Consider the following 12,669-nt stretch of genomic DNA (forward strand, 5'->3'; position numbering starts at 1 on the left):
CTGTGCGCATTCCCTGTTATTTCTCGTCGTTTCTTTCACTTTCAGAGAGTAAAGTAAGTGCTTTAAGAGAATACAGAAAGCACCGAGCAAACCACGATATCACAAAACCCCAACTGCACAGCTGCCCCGGCGCATGCGCACGTTGGACAACGCACTGGGCTAAATATGTTATTCCCCTGTCGTCTTAATGGGTTTCACATTTTTCTTCAAGCTGTGACAACTCCATCAGTCTATGAAGATCAATAATGACATTTCCTTTCGCAAGGACTCCTCGTACAACGAAGTACACCACACGTGTCATTCGTTCCTCTCTCTTTTTTTTTTATTCCTTTCTCTCTCTTCTCTTTTCTCAATGGCTGACAAGGTCAGACTGTTCATCTCTCTTCAGTCTCATTGTCACAAGAACTCTCCTCAACAAAGCAAGTATACATGATCGTCCATTGTATTGACTGATTTTATTTTCTGGGTATTAAAGCAGCTATAAATGACTATACAGCTACGCAGTGCAGTGTATATTTAGCCTCATAATAGTGACTCCTTCGATCGGTAGAGAGCTAGAGGAGCTGCAGAGCAGGTACGGATGAACCATGAGTATACAGCAAAACCCACGCACCATCTACCTATATTCCGCCTCACCTATTCCGTGCAGTGCAACCAAAGCTACGGGTTGCGTCATCCAACCCGAACAGAGAACCAGAAGAAGCGCTCTTCGTCTGTCCGCCACTGATCGCCCTCTGCGAGACACCGACTCACCGGAAGCATCACGGAAGCATCAGTGACGCACAATGGAAGAATAACCATCCTCTTTTCTTTAAAACACGTAGTCGGCAACGAGGATTTCAAAGATGCGCCAGCCAATTGCCTTCGCTCATTTCCATGACGTCACGGCAGAGACGAACTTCTTTCATTACCGACGTCTCTCGAGAACAACGTTTTGGAGTGCGGTAGCACAGTGAGCAGGTTTACTGCAGTTTTGTGGGCGGTGCTTCTGCTCGATTCTTAGGTTGTCCCAGAGCAAAGTCCGCTCCCGCATATCCTGCTTAACAGTGAACTTCTTGCAAAGGCCTGCTGCTGAGACGGTATCTGAATCAGCGCATTACCTAATGATTCAGTGTGAGGTCCGCCCACAAACACGCACTGCACCTTCCCGCTGTGTCATCGCGCTCGAAAACGTAGTTCCTGAGATATACCAATCGAAGTTCGCCCCTACCATGACGTCACGAACACGAGGGAGCGTAATTTGTTGGCGCATTTATACAAATTGTCATTGAATTGGACAACGGTATATTTGCCACTGCATTCTAGGCCACTGCATTTTTAGCTTGTCAGCGACTTAAGCTTACGCTGCACTGCACGGATTTGTTGTGAACAGAGTGTGTGGTGACGGCCGCTGTAATCCCACCGGCGACGGCCCGGGCGACCCCTGCCACCCCGCAGTATAGTGGTGCGACCTGCTGCTGGACCGCGCCCCTCTTTCGCCAGATTTCTGCGCATCGCCGATCGATGCGGCCCGTACGAGAAAAAAGAAAAAGAAGAATCAAGAAGAGAGAGAGAAAAAGAAATAGCCAGCGTATCTGAGCATGCCCGTACGTGCATCATTCACCAGTGGGCCCGGCGGGACACTCCCTCGTGTCACGCTCGAAACTCGTGCAACCGTTTGGGCCCGCATTTTGTGCTGCGCGCGCCACTGATGGAGAGCGCAGAGCTTCAGGAGTGAACGAGAGCAGCATAAATGTCTGCCAGCCTGCTTACAAAGCTTGAAAGATTGGGCTAGTTACGTCCCACTGTAAAGACACGTGATAGCAGGATGCAGCAGAAGATTAGAAACGACGGGGACGAGCGCACTGGAATGGCTGCTAAGACGCAGATTTCGATTAAGTTAGGCCACGTTAAGCCAGGTTTGTCCTCGATCGTCGTTTCTTAGCTTGCTTGTGCCCCACTTTCAAGAAGTTGTTGTATAGTTTACTTCAGCTGAGCGACATGCAGTTTACGAGGAGTTGACGTTAACATGCCAAAAGGTCCTGGATTCTAGACCCGGCTTCATTAAAGGTGCTTTGTTTTGATGGCTTGGCTTTTTTTTTTTAGAATTAAGAAAAGAGTCACCAAAAACACACGAAACTGAGAGGTGGACACGGGATGGGTGCCCATCGTTGGACGTCCGCCCGTTACGTGCCTAGCTCTCAGTGCCTTCTATGTTTGCGCGCTATCTTATTGTTCTCAATGGATCCGTATCAACTAGCCCGTTGTATTACAGTTCTTTTTTTGTGTACGTTTTCTTACCCGATCAAGGACAGTATAAGTCGGGTTTGAAGATACCGACGATGTCCTTCGGGATGCTGCGTGACAGGTAAAATTCTACTCGAGAATCCAGCGAGAATCTGACTTAAACCTCGCTGACGCAGCTTATGAGGATTTTCGTGAGACAACCTCATGATCGTTGACAAGTGCTGTTTATCGAACATATTAGTCTGCTTCGGCTTCGTGTGTTGTCTTCATAACAGAAATTTTTGGTGTGCAAGTCAATTAAAGGTGAAATGCGCTTTCGAAAAAACATAGCTTCCAACACGAGTCGTATACTTGGGCATGGACACTTCGGCCACAGGAATATGCAGTGAATGACCAGAGCCCCCCAAAAAATAAATAATAATGAACGCGGAACAAATTACCAGCGTACTTACAGTGTGACGTCTCTTATGACTATTCTACGTTACGCAAGACGTTCCAATCAGTGCCGAACATCGTTTCGCGTAGTTGTAGCTTTAAGCTGCAAATCACGCCGAATGCATTTCAGTTGCGATTACAGTGTACGCGTTACGCGACGTGAAACAGAAGCAGTTACGCTTCGTAACACAAACAAAAACAGAGCAAATAAGTTCGTGCGCTCGCTGCTTAGAGTCCCCTGCATGCGTTCCACCCAGGCGTTCTTGTTTTAGAAGGGAATCTTTCAAGGCTGACTGCTCTGGCATTCGCAAAATTTTTACGCAACGCCGTACCGTACACGACGCATACGTATCTACCACTCAAACGTCACAAAATGGCGGCGCAGCAATAACTGACCTTGCCTTGGTGTCTGGAAGGAAGAAAACAAACTAGAGGAACGGGAGGGAAAACGTGCTTCCTTTCACGCGGGACAACGTGAAAAGAAAGAAAGGGGGAGCAGCACCTGCTACGGCGACGAGACCACGCCTAGGGTTGATGGGCGCGCCCGGTACGCGGTCGCCGACGTCGAGATGGGTTCAGACCGGGCTCGGGCTCATTTCAGGATCGAGGCTGCTCTGCACGCACACGCGCTTCGAGAGGAATCTGCGCAGTTATCGACGAAGAACATTCTACGTCGCAATTTCGACGAGCTATAGAACGCCAAGTTGGGGGCACGTGCTGCCTGGCGGCATGGGAAACAAGGTCGTCACTTTCACGGACGAACAGCTCGAGGATTACCAGGTAAGGACGGTCGCAGGTGCCTCCGAAAAGGCCTTCGAAAAGGGAGTCAAGTACGCACTTTTCGGAGGGTCATGGTAGATTTGGTACTACCAGAAGTGTTAAAGTGATCACGTACTGGAAAAGTTTGAGAAGCACTGGACTAGTCAAAATTGAGTGTGGACGTCAAAATAGACTCGAGTGTAACTTACGAGTGCATGGTATGAACCAAAACACATCACTAAAATGTACAGACGCCGGTTATTATTGTACAGAACGTAGTAATCTCTAAACCAGCACTGTGGTGGTTGGTAGGCTTGCGCTTTGCTCCGAAAATAGATAAACAGAAAATTGGCAGGAAAGAGAAGCCTAAACGAATCCCAAGTACATTAAAAACAGCGCTCGTGTGGGATTACTGGCACCTTTTGGCAAATAAACGTCTGCTGCTAATACCTGTCAACTTTACATTATTTTATTTTATGTTTCACCCGCTGCCGCCATAAAGGACTGCACCTACTTTACAAGAAAAGAAATTCTAAGGTAAGAGTCCGATTCCAACAGATCAACCAACCTCACTCCACAGTTAGAGGAACAACTGTTGTGCTGCATGCGAAAGAAAACGGAAACTCCACCAACTAATTGGGCATGCTATACACACATACATTAACACGCCTGCAAATGCCAAAATCGCGATACTCTGCGCAACAAAAGCTATTGTACGCTACAGAGGAATATAATGAGGTCATATATTACGGCTGCTGTGTAGACATTTAAAGTACGAATATCGCGTGAGGCACGTACGTGCAGCGGACGCCGAGCTACACCTAGCTTTTATAGCTCTGGGCGGGCGGAACAAACGGTTCTCGCAGGATCCAGAAGCGGTTCCGAGAGCTGGACAGCCAGCGGGTTCCCATTGTCATGACCGGGAACGAGGCGCACACCATCGTTGTGCCAATGGAGAAGATCGAGAAGATGCCCGAACTGAAGGTACACTTCACTTTGCAGCAAAAACAGATTGGCAGGGAAGTGCGTGTGTTAATGGACGCCGTTTACTTCTTAACGAGGACGAAGCATGATCACGAAAAGGCATTATTCGTTGGCTATCTCTTGCCTCGTCACTGCCAGGATCTCCTCCAGCTCATACCTTTGGCCCTCGTGTCATGCTACCGATGAGAGCCTGGTATCTCTCTTAACAGCTGGTGGCAGCGGTGGGATCTGCAGGCGTCCGATTGTTCTGTTAAAGCAACAAGGCCTCTTAATTATGTCCCAACCAGCATGACATTTTTTTTACGCTTCACTACCGGACCTCAGAGATCAAATGACAATGAGTAGACAATACGAATAAACTCGCGTACAGCCAGCAACCTGCCCGTTTCAGAATTGACGCCTGCAAATTAGTAATCCCGTCCTTTGACGTGTGCTGCAGGAAAACCCGTTCAAAGAGCGTATCTGCAAGGTGTTTTCGCACGACGGCAGCGGAAACATGACCTTCGACGACTTCCTGGACATGCTGTCCGTGTTCAGCGAACCGTCACCGCGCGACGTCAAGGTCTTTTATGCATTCCGCATCTACGGTGAGCATCGCGCACCGCAGTCACTGTGCGGCTTCTTTTCTATGTGCATGGATAAGTGACACGAATTTGTTCGTTTCAATTTCAGTGAAAATTGTCTATAAGTATATTCACGCTAGAGCACTGCACGGGCTCGGGCTTACCCGAAAGCCCGGGCCCGGCCCGGCCCGTGGGCCGGACCGGGCCGGGTAGAGGAGTTTTTTTACGGGCTCGGGCCGGGCTCGGGCACGGCGTGTGCTTTTTGACCCGGGCCCGGGCCGGGCTCGGGTTTTTTGACGCGGGCCCGGGCCGGGCTCGGGCTTTCTGCGAGTTATTCTCGGGCTTCTCAACTCTGAAAAACATGTATTTTTGGTCTCGGGCCGGGTTCGGGCCGGGTTCGAGTCGGGCTCGGGCCGGGCTCGGGCTTAAGGTAAAGGGGTGGCGGGCCGGGCCGGGCGGGTAACGTAGATTATTTCCGGGCCCGGGCCGGGCCCGGGTCTCGCCATAAAAGTTTTGATCGGGCTCGGGCGGGCTGCCCAATGTAAAAACGGGCCCGGGCCGGGCCCGGGCCGCAAAAATCGGCCTGTGCAGTGCTCTAATTCACGCTTCAACGGGGGTGTTTGTTTGCTTATTTATTTATTTATTTATTTATTTATTTATTTATTTATTTATTTATTTATTTATTTATTTACTGCGGCTAAACATACTGTCAAACATCACCATGAGAAAACAAACACGGTAGCGAAAGTGTTTCGTCAACAGATAGCTTCGTTACAGACACCGATGAACGTGCCCTTTCCACACTCAGTAAGTTTATTTATCGTTCTATAGGACATTTCGTTGTAGCTCAGCTCATGGCAGAGGTGTTTTACTGCAACTAAAACTCAAGCAACGCCACTTAAGCGGCAGAGCGAGGCCCGAAATGACTTACCAGTAGCATGAATTGAGCCACTTCTGTTCTACAAAACTAAAGTGCCACAGCTAACATCACGCTTTCAAGGCAGTCGGCTTTGCAGACCGAGACTACGACGATGACTATGCAGGGCCCGAGTCGAAGGAGCCAGACAGGAGACTAATCAAACCTTTCAAAATTCACAGACATCGAGTTATTTCCCAAAATTACACAGGTCAGATGCATGACCTTGGTTCTGTGTTAACATTTGGTCCAACTTGTTGAAACTAGATCGTTTAAAGTGCTAACTGCAATCCCGTGGGGCGTGTAAACATGCTACATATCCTAAAATGCCTTGAATTCAGTCTTGAGTTTTTACATATTGTTTTGCTGCGTAAACAGCAAAAAATACCACCGACGACCACAGAACCTTCGTTATTTGGAGTGCCATGCGGAAAACCCCCGAGTTACGTCCACTTCCGAATTATCTAAATAATTCGGAAGTGGGCATTGGGATAGTCATTGGACATTGGTATAGTCACTGGGCATTGGTATAGTACATACATTTGTATTGGTATAGACGTGGACTCTGGTATAGCATGGACCAGAGTCATCCTTAAAATGGTAAAAGACAATACCGCAGCGCACTCTACACACCTAAGATCCCCGGGATAAACAGTGATGGCAATGCTTTAGAACAGCTCGGCGCCGCCCGTGCCGGCCCACTGATCACTGCAGCGCGCCTGTCGCATTATTTGGTCGCGAAACACCCGCTGTGTTTTCTTAATGGCTGTGGTGTTGGGCTGCTAAGCACGAGGTCGCGGGATCAAATCCCGGTGGCCACATTTCGACGGGGGCGAAATGCGAAAACACCCGGGTAATTAGATTTAGGTGCACGTTAAAGAACCCCGGGTGGTCGAAATTATTCCGGAGAACTTCACTACGGCGTGCCTCATAATCAGATCGTGGTTTTGGCAGGTAAAACCCCATAATTTAATTTGGCCATGAAACATGTGACGTGAAAACTAACTTTACGGACAGCTCATGAAGAGATGCGCTAGTATTAAGCCACTGAAATTAAAGGCGCCATTTGGGTCAGATTCTTTGTCTCAATACCATCATTTCATTCACCCGTCGCCAAAGCTCTGGAGATCATGAGTTCCACAAAACTCGGGCCTTACATCTTATCCTTGCTTCATTCCAGACCACTCAGGTTGCAGTTCATGTCATTCCATTTGATTTATTGACACTGTCAGTCCTATGTTGAGCTATTTCAAGAGTGGACGCGTGCAGTTATTACAGTACAGTCAATATTCACGCAGGAGTAAAAATCTAGACAATAACAGGAAAAAAAAACTTAACTTTCTCATAAAAAAAGCTGCAGCAAGAGAATTGTGGTCAAGGCGGAGGGACAGAGAATATCAAATTACGAGATATTCTCCGGGAATATATCTACATCGAGTGCGCTACAGTTGTTTCTCAATCGCAGCGAAAACATGCACTATATCTGTGTCCCACCGCAGATTACGACGAGGATCAGATGCTGGGCCCCGGAGATATCGAGAAGGCGACGATAGCACTGACGCGCTCGGAGCTGACACCGGACGAGGTGCAGATCGTGGTCGAGAAGGTGCTCGAGGAGGCCGACATGGACGACGACGGAAAGATCTCCTTTACCGAATTCGAACACGTCATCACCCGCGCACCCGATTTTATCAGGTGAAATGCGGCGTCATATAACGGACCTATAGGTGGAAACCAATGATCGTGACATCGTGAAAACATCGCGTTGTGACACGAGGCAAAGTACAGGACATGAGGAACTGAGACGTGCCTTTTGCGTCCTGCGTCCCAGTTTTTCACGCCGTGTTTAGTTTCGCGTAGCTGCGAGTGTTGCACTAATTATGAGGCCCCTGCCACCTGCCATTATTAAAGTGACCTTATAAGCTGTAGCCCTTATCTCCAACGACAGCATCTGCCCTGTTGCGCATTTTACGTCTCAATCTACGGAGTCCCGCTACAAATGACACAATAGACCTCATCGTGATGGAGTAAAGCGGAAATAAATGCATCGCTTCTTGTTTTATTGAAGTAGGGTTGAAAGCACAAGTTAACGTGAAAGTCTTAACAGGCGCACCTGTTACACGTCGTAGTCATGTTGAGCCTGTGTACACTCAACCCCATTTCTGAGTGGTTGTCACACGTATGTTGACTTAAGATCAGAAAAGAGTCAAGATAAAGCACGGTCCTCCAGAGGCTTTGCGTGTTTGGCGTAGTTCCAGAAGGAGGGAGCGACCGCGTCCTATGCTTGGGCTACTTCGATTACTCTTCAATTGAAATTTTAAGTACCACGTTGAACTTTTTCTTAGTTATTCTTGAAAAGTTCTCTTTGATCACGTGATGGGAATCGCAATGCCGTTCAACTTCCGCGTTTTGTACCGCGTTCCGTGCCCTGCGGCATTCAATGTGGTGTCAACGCAACCGAGACAAATGCAAGCAAGGCTCCGCGTTTCTTTTTTTTTTTTTTTTCAGGAGTGCTAGCAACGGAAAAATACAGCTCGATTAAAGCACCGAGTTTCGTCATTTTCTTGGAACGACGAGCCTTCTCTTCATCCTTAGAAAAAGAAGTCGCTCTTTGCAATGTCTGCTGCGGTAGCGACAACGGTGCCTGTGGAAGTAGTTTCACCGCAGCAAGAGTTTATAAGCAGTGCGGCACGCTTTACAGGAAACAACTAACGAGACGGGAAAAGGCGGCTAACCCTGTAATGCCATAAGTTACATCTCGAGGAAAATTAAAAGTTGTTCACCTTTATTTTTGGTCATGGTCATTGTTCACCTTTATTTTTATCATAAAAGAACAACGAAATATTATTTGAGTTATAAATTTATTAGTATGATAATTATTTAGTCAATGGTTTGCTGAACTCTCCACAAGTGAAAACTCGATTCAGCGTATCAAGAACGTTACTGTAAGGTATGTGTTAAGTTCAGAATTCTGAGGCACGAGAACTGCTTAGTATAACGATACTTTGGGTATTACAGGGTTAATCTACTTTCATCTGATCTTATTTTAAGTACCGCTCACGTTGCAGAAGTACGTGAAACGCTTCAGGGTGTGCTTGAAGACCATAAAACGCAGCAGCTCACAGTGCAACTTCCAGGGATCTATAGTTGCTTAGGAGTTGATTATATTTTTCGGAGACATAAGTGCGCGCGCGAGGCAGGACATGGGACTGTAGATTAACTATTTCTCCCTACATTAAAATCCCTTTCAGTGGACTGCTGAAGCCCTTGAGGACACGGAGACCCATTCTAAAAAAAGCCCTAACTCGACGCCATGTGCGTTATCATTGCATCGTTCAAAACGCAACCATAAGAAATAAAATATTCTGAAATCCCGCGGCAAGCGGTATTTCGCTTGTTTCTACGTAAATTTTTAACCGTGCCCTCAGCTGCCGGTGGTCAAAGTATTATTCATGCTCATTGTTAACTACTAGGCTGATTTCTCGGGACAAACTTAGCGACGTCCCCAGAATTCCGACAAAATAGAGTGGCTAACCTTCCGATCTTTCCTTCTGTTCCTCTCCTCCCCTACCACAAATGTCGGCAGCAAATCGTGCCTACAGAGATCACTTGCTACTGAGGGAACCGTTGTGTACGTAGCAATGAATTGACATAAACACGCCCGCTCTGATATAAAGCTGAATTGTAGCTTTCTACTCAAATAAATACAGCGCTAATGCTATCATCTGCGCCTACGCAAGTCGATAAATGAGTTCCTTTCCTGTTCTTTTGCAGCGCCTTTCACATCAGAATATGAACATCGTCTTGGCGGTACAGCACGGAGAAGCAGGCCTTCGTGATTGCCCATTATTAGCCAATATATTAACATCAGCGAGAAAAGACAAACCACCAGAAAAGTCAATTTTTGTCAGCGTCACATTGCAATGAAAACGACAACTAAGTGTCTAATAAAGCATTACGGTACTCGATGGTTGTTTGGCTAATTCACACATATGAAGCTCTCAGTCGCATCGAATGACGCAAGAGTCCTGGATTCAGGTCACGCAGCAACGGTCAACAGCGCTCGAGAACGCGGTGGTGATGCTCTGGATGCTGTCACCTTGCCTTTCCTGATTGGCTGGGCACATATCTTTCTTGGTTGTCTCAAATAAGGCTTGTCAGAATTTAAGAGCGTGTCGAATAATTCTCACTGTATAGGACCAACACTTCATAAACAAACGAGGGACCTGCGCACTAATAGCCGTAACCTCCATGATAATGAAGGTTGCGGATAAGGCTTGTAGGAGGCGGAGGGGGTTAGGGGGGGGGGGGGGGTCATCTTTATTCAAAAGCACGGTTCTCAGAATAGCTTACCTGCTTTCACACGTGACTCCACGGTTCAAGGCGAACAGGCCTTGCTTTGTTGCTGGTAAGACGAATGGAGTGCTTATTAGTACAAGTGAGTATGTTTTCTGCTCGTTTATATGACTGCTGCACAGGAGTCGCACAAGTTTCGCACAATAAGGACCCATTCACACTTGCGACTAGGCGAGGCCGCGCGACCAATTGCGACTGGCGATCAGAAAACTACTCAAGACGAATGATGTTCACACTTACAAATGCCACCGACGAGTCGCTAAACCGAAATGTATCACGATATGCCGTTCACGTCTGCTTGAAATGTCATCGCCGCGTAAAATAAGCGTCAGCGTATACGGACGTCCTGTTCCTTCGCATCTGATTGGTTCAGCTGTTCTGCGACTGCGGTCGCGCGACTGAAAAATCGAGCAGAGAGCGACTGGCCCGAAATGGTCGCATTTCGAGAAAAGCGACCGTTTTCGACTATTTGAGACTGGTCGCTTTGCGACCAACTTGGTCGCGCGACTTCGCATAGTCGCAAGTGTGAATGGGCCTTAACACTTTTGCGTCACTTTCAATGGCTGGCGCCATTTTCGCCGCTGCACTTTGATCCAGGCAGCGCGTCGGTATGACTGGAGAGTTACGTGCTACTGTCGGGTGAACAACAATTCTCTATTTCAAGAATTTTCTTCTCCACCATGCGGATTTCCGCGGAACTGCATTATTCGCCATGTTTTGTGTACCTACGTTTCGAGTTGTCCATTATTCGGTCTTGCGCTGCGCTTTGCGCGTGACCACCGCAAACTGGTGGAGCGGGCCCGGGAGACGGCTGAGGTCGCAAGAGTCCTGGACGCCGCTGGCGTAAGCAGAAAGAACAAATCTGTTTGCGTTCTTTTTTCTTTTTTTTTTCTTTTTTTTTTTTACTGAATGAACTTTGTTCCTCCCCCTCCTCTGCGATATTCTAGCATCCTGATTAGTTCCGATGGCAGAGCGACCGCCCTGCAAAGGCATTGGATTCAATCCCACCATAACTAATTTCTCAACCGCGAAGCTTTCCTTCTAACGAGTGTTCTTTGTACCTTCGGGCTACTGTCGAGTGGATGACGAATTTTCCACTTCAAAACGGAAGAATTGAGGATCAAGACATCTAAACGCACTGCCATGGTCGCAAACCGGCTCTTCGTCATTTTAATGCGGTGAAAAGTTTTATCACGGGCGCTCGATCAAAAGAAGTGCATTTCTATCGTGACAATCCTTAGGTTTCTCACTGCTCTTGCTCCACATCAACCATATTTTCTTTCTCTCTCTCTCTCTCTCTTTTTTTTTTTTGTCTTCTTTCAGCGTACACGCGAATACGCGAGCCGACTCGCTACATCATCAACGTGCGATTACGATAGCGACATCATTCGCTGGCTGGCGCCCCCGCAGAACGTTTATAAGACATCTTTACAGAAAAATATAAATGTCTAAACAAAGTATTAGTTTCAATTTTATTTAGATGTACGATTTTTGCGAACAGCTGCGCGAACGCCAAGCTATTAGTGGTCTAGGATATGTCTTGCTGAAAGCGTTCAAGAACTTTTTAGACCTCTTTATATTTTCAAACCAACTCGGAGACAATATATATAATTGCGATAAGCTTGTAAATTTAATTACAATATCCATTTATAGGACTATAAATGCCACTGAGTTAAAGTTCGCGACCTAATAGTGGGAGGATGTCATATGCAGCTACCTTCCTTCGATTCTATTTTCTTAGGCTATTAGCAACCCGCGGCAGAAGAGGTGGAAGCCGTACCCAACAACTATTCGGCGATATTGCAACACTACAGGCTCGAGCGCCGCGTGCACCCTCCACCGCACCCAAACCTCGGCAAAGAAGAAAGCGTGGTCCTCACAAAGTAATACCAGTATTGAAGGACCCTGGTAATACTTACACTCACGGAACTATAATGCACCGCCTCTACCCGACGCTCCACAGCTACCTCTGCCCACTCTGCAACGTTCCCGACACCCTGGCACACTTGCTCTTGGAATGCCCGTGGCATGAAGACAGCGAAATGCAGCCGGAAATGGACGCTAACCGAGCACCACAAGCAAACGAAGACCACCTATTCAAAACGTGGGAGGCCAAGCTCGCCCTCGGGGACCTGGAAGACCAACGACAATTAACTCGTCGCCAGGGCCAAGAGGGCAGCCGAAGCCAGAGGGTTCCTGGACTAAGGAACCTTCCCACCTCAGGGTGATACCGGGCCTCGCTCGGGACACTGTTTCAAGAATAAACGTTTCTCTCTCTCTTAGCTAATCTCGGGGCAATAACACAGCGCCGTGGCATGAAGCCGGTGATGTAGAGCGAAGTGAATAAAAGGCAAAAGACTTAGGGCAAGCTGTTGCACTAGTTCAAGCACAAATTTTGCCTTTTTTTTTTTAATAGGATAGCCGTCGACA

The 12,669-nt window shown here is 47.6% G+C and overlaps 1 protein-coding gene across 1 annotated transcript; it reads left to right on the forward strand.

The window, feature by feature from the left end:
* Positions 1–3,247: 3,247 nt before the first annotated feature.
* Positions 3,248–9,863, forward strand: LOC119441235 (calcium and integrin-binding family member 3). Its single transcript, XM_037705877.2, has 6 exons — positions 3,248–3,441; positions 3,923–3,957; positions 4,287–4,404; positions 4,844–4,991; positions 7,383–7,578; positions 9,658–9,863. Exons 1-6 carry the CDS (start codon positions 3,391–3,393, stop codon positions 9,677–9,679), a joined length of 570 nt encoding a protein of 189 aa, XP_037561805.1. The 5' UTR covers positions 3,248–3,390; the 3' UTR covers positions 9,680–9,863.
* The last annotated feature ends 2,806 nt before the right edge of the window (positions 9,864–12,669 follow it).

This window comes from Dermacentor silvarum, chromosome 2, assembly GCF_013339745.2.
Source record: "Dermacentor silvarum isolate Dsil-2018 chromosome 2, BIME_Dsil_1.4, whole genome shotgun sequence".
NCBI classification, from domain to species: Eukaryota; Metazoa; Arthropoda; class Arachnida; order Ixodida; family Ixodidae; genus Dermacentor; species Dermacentor silvarum.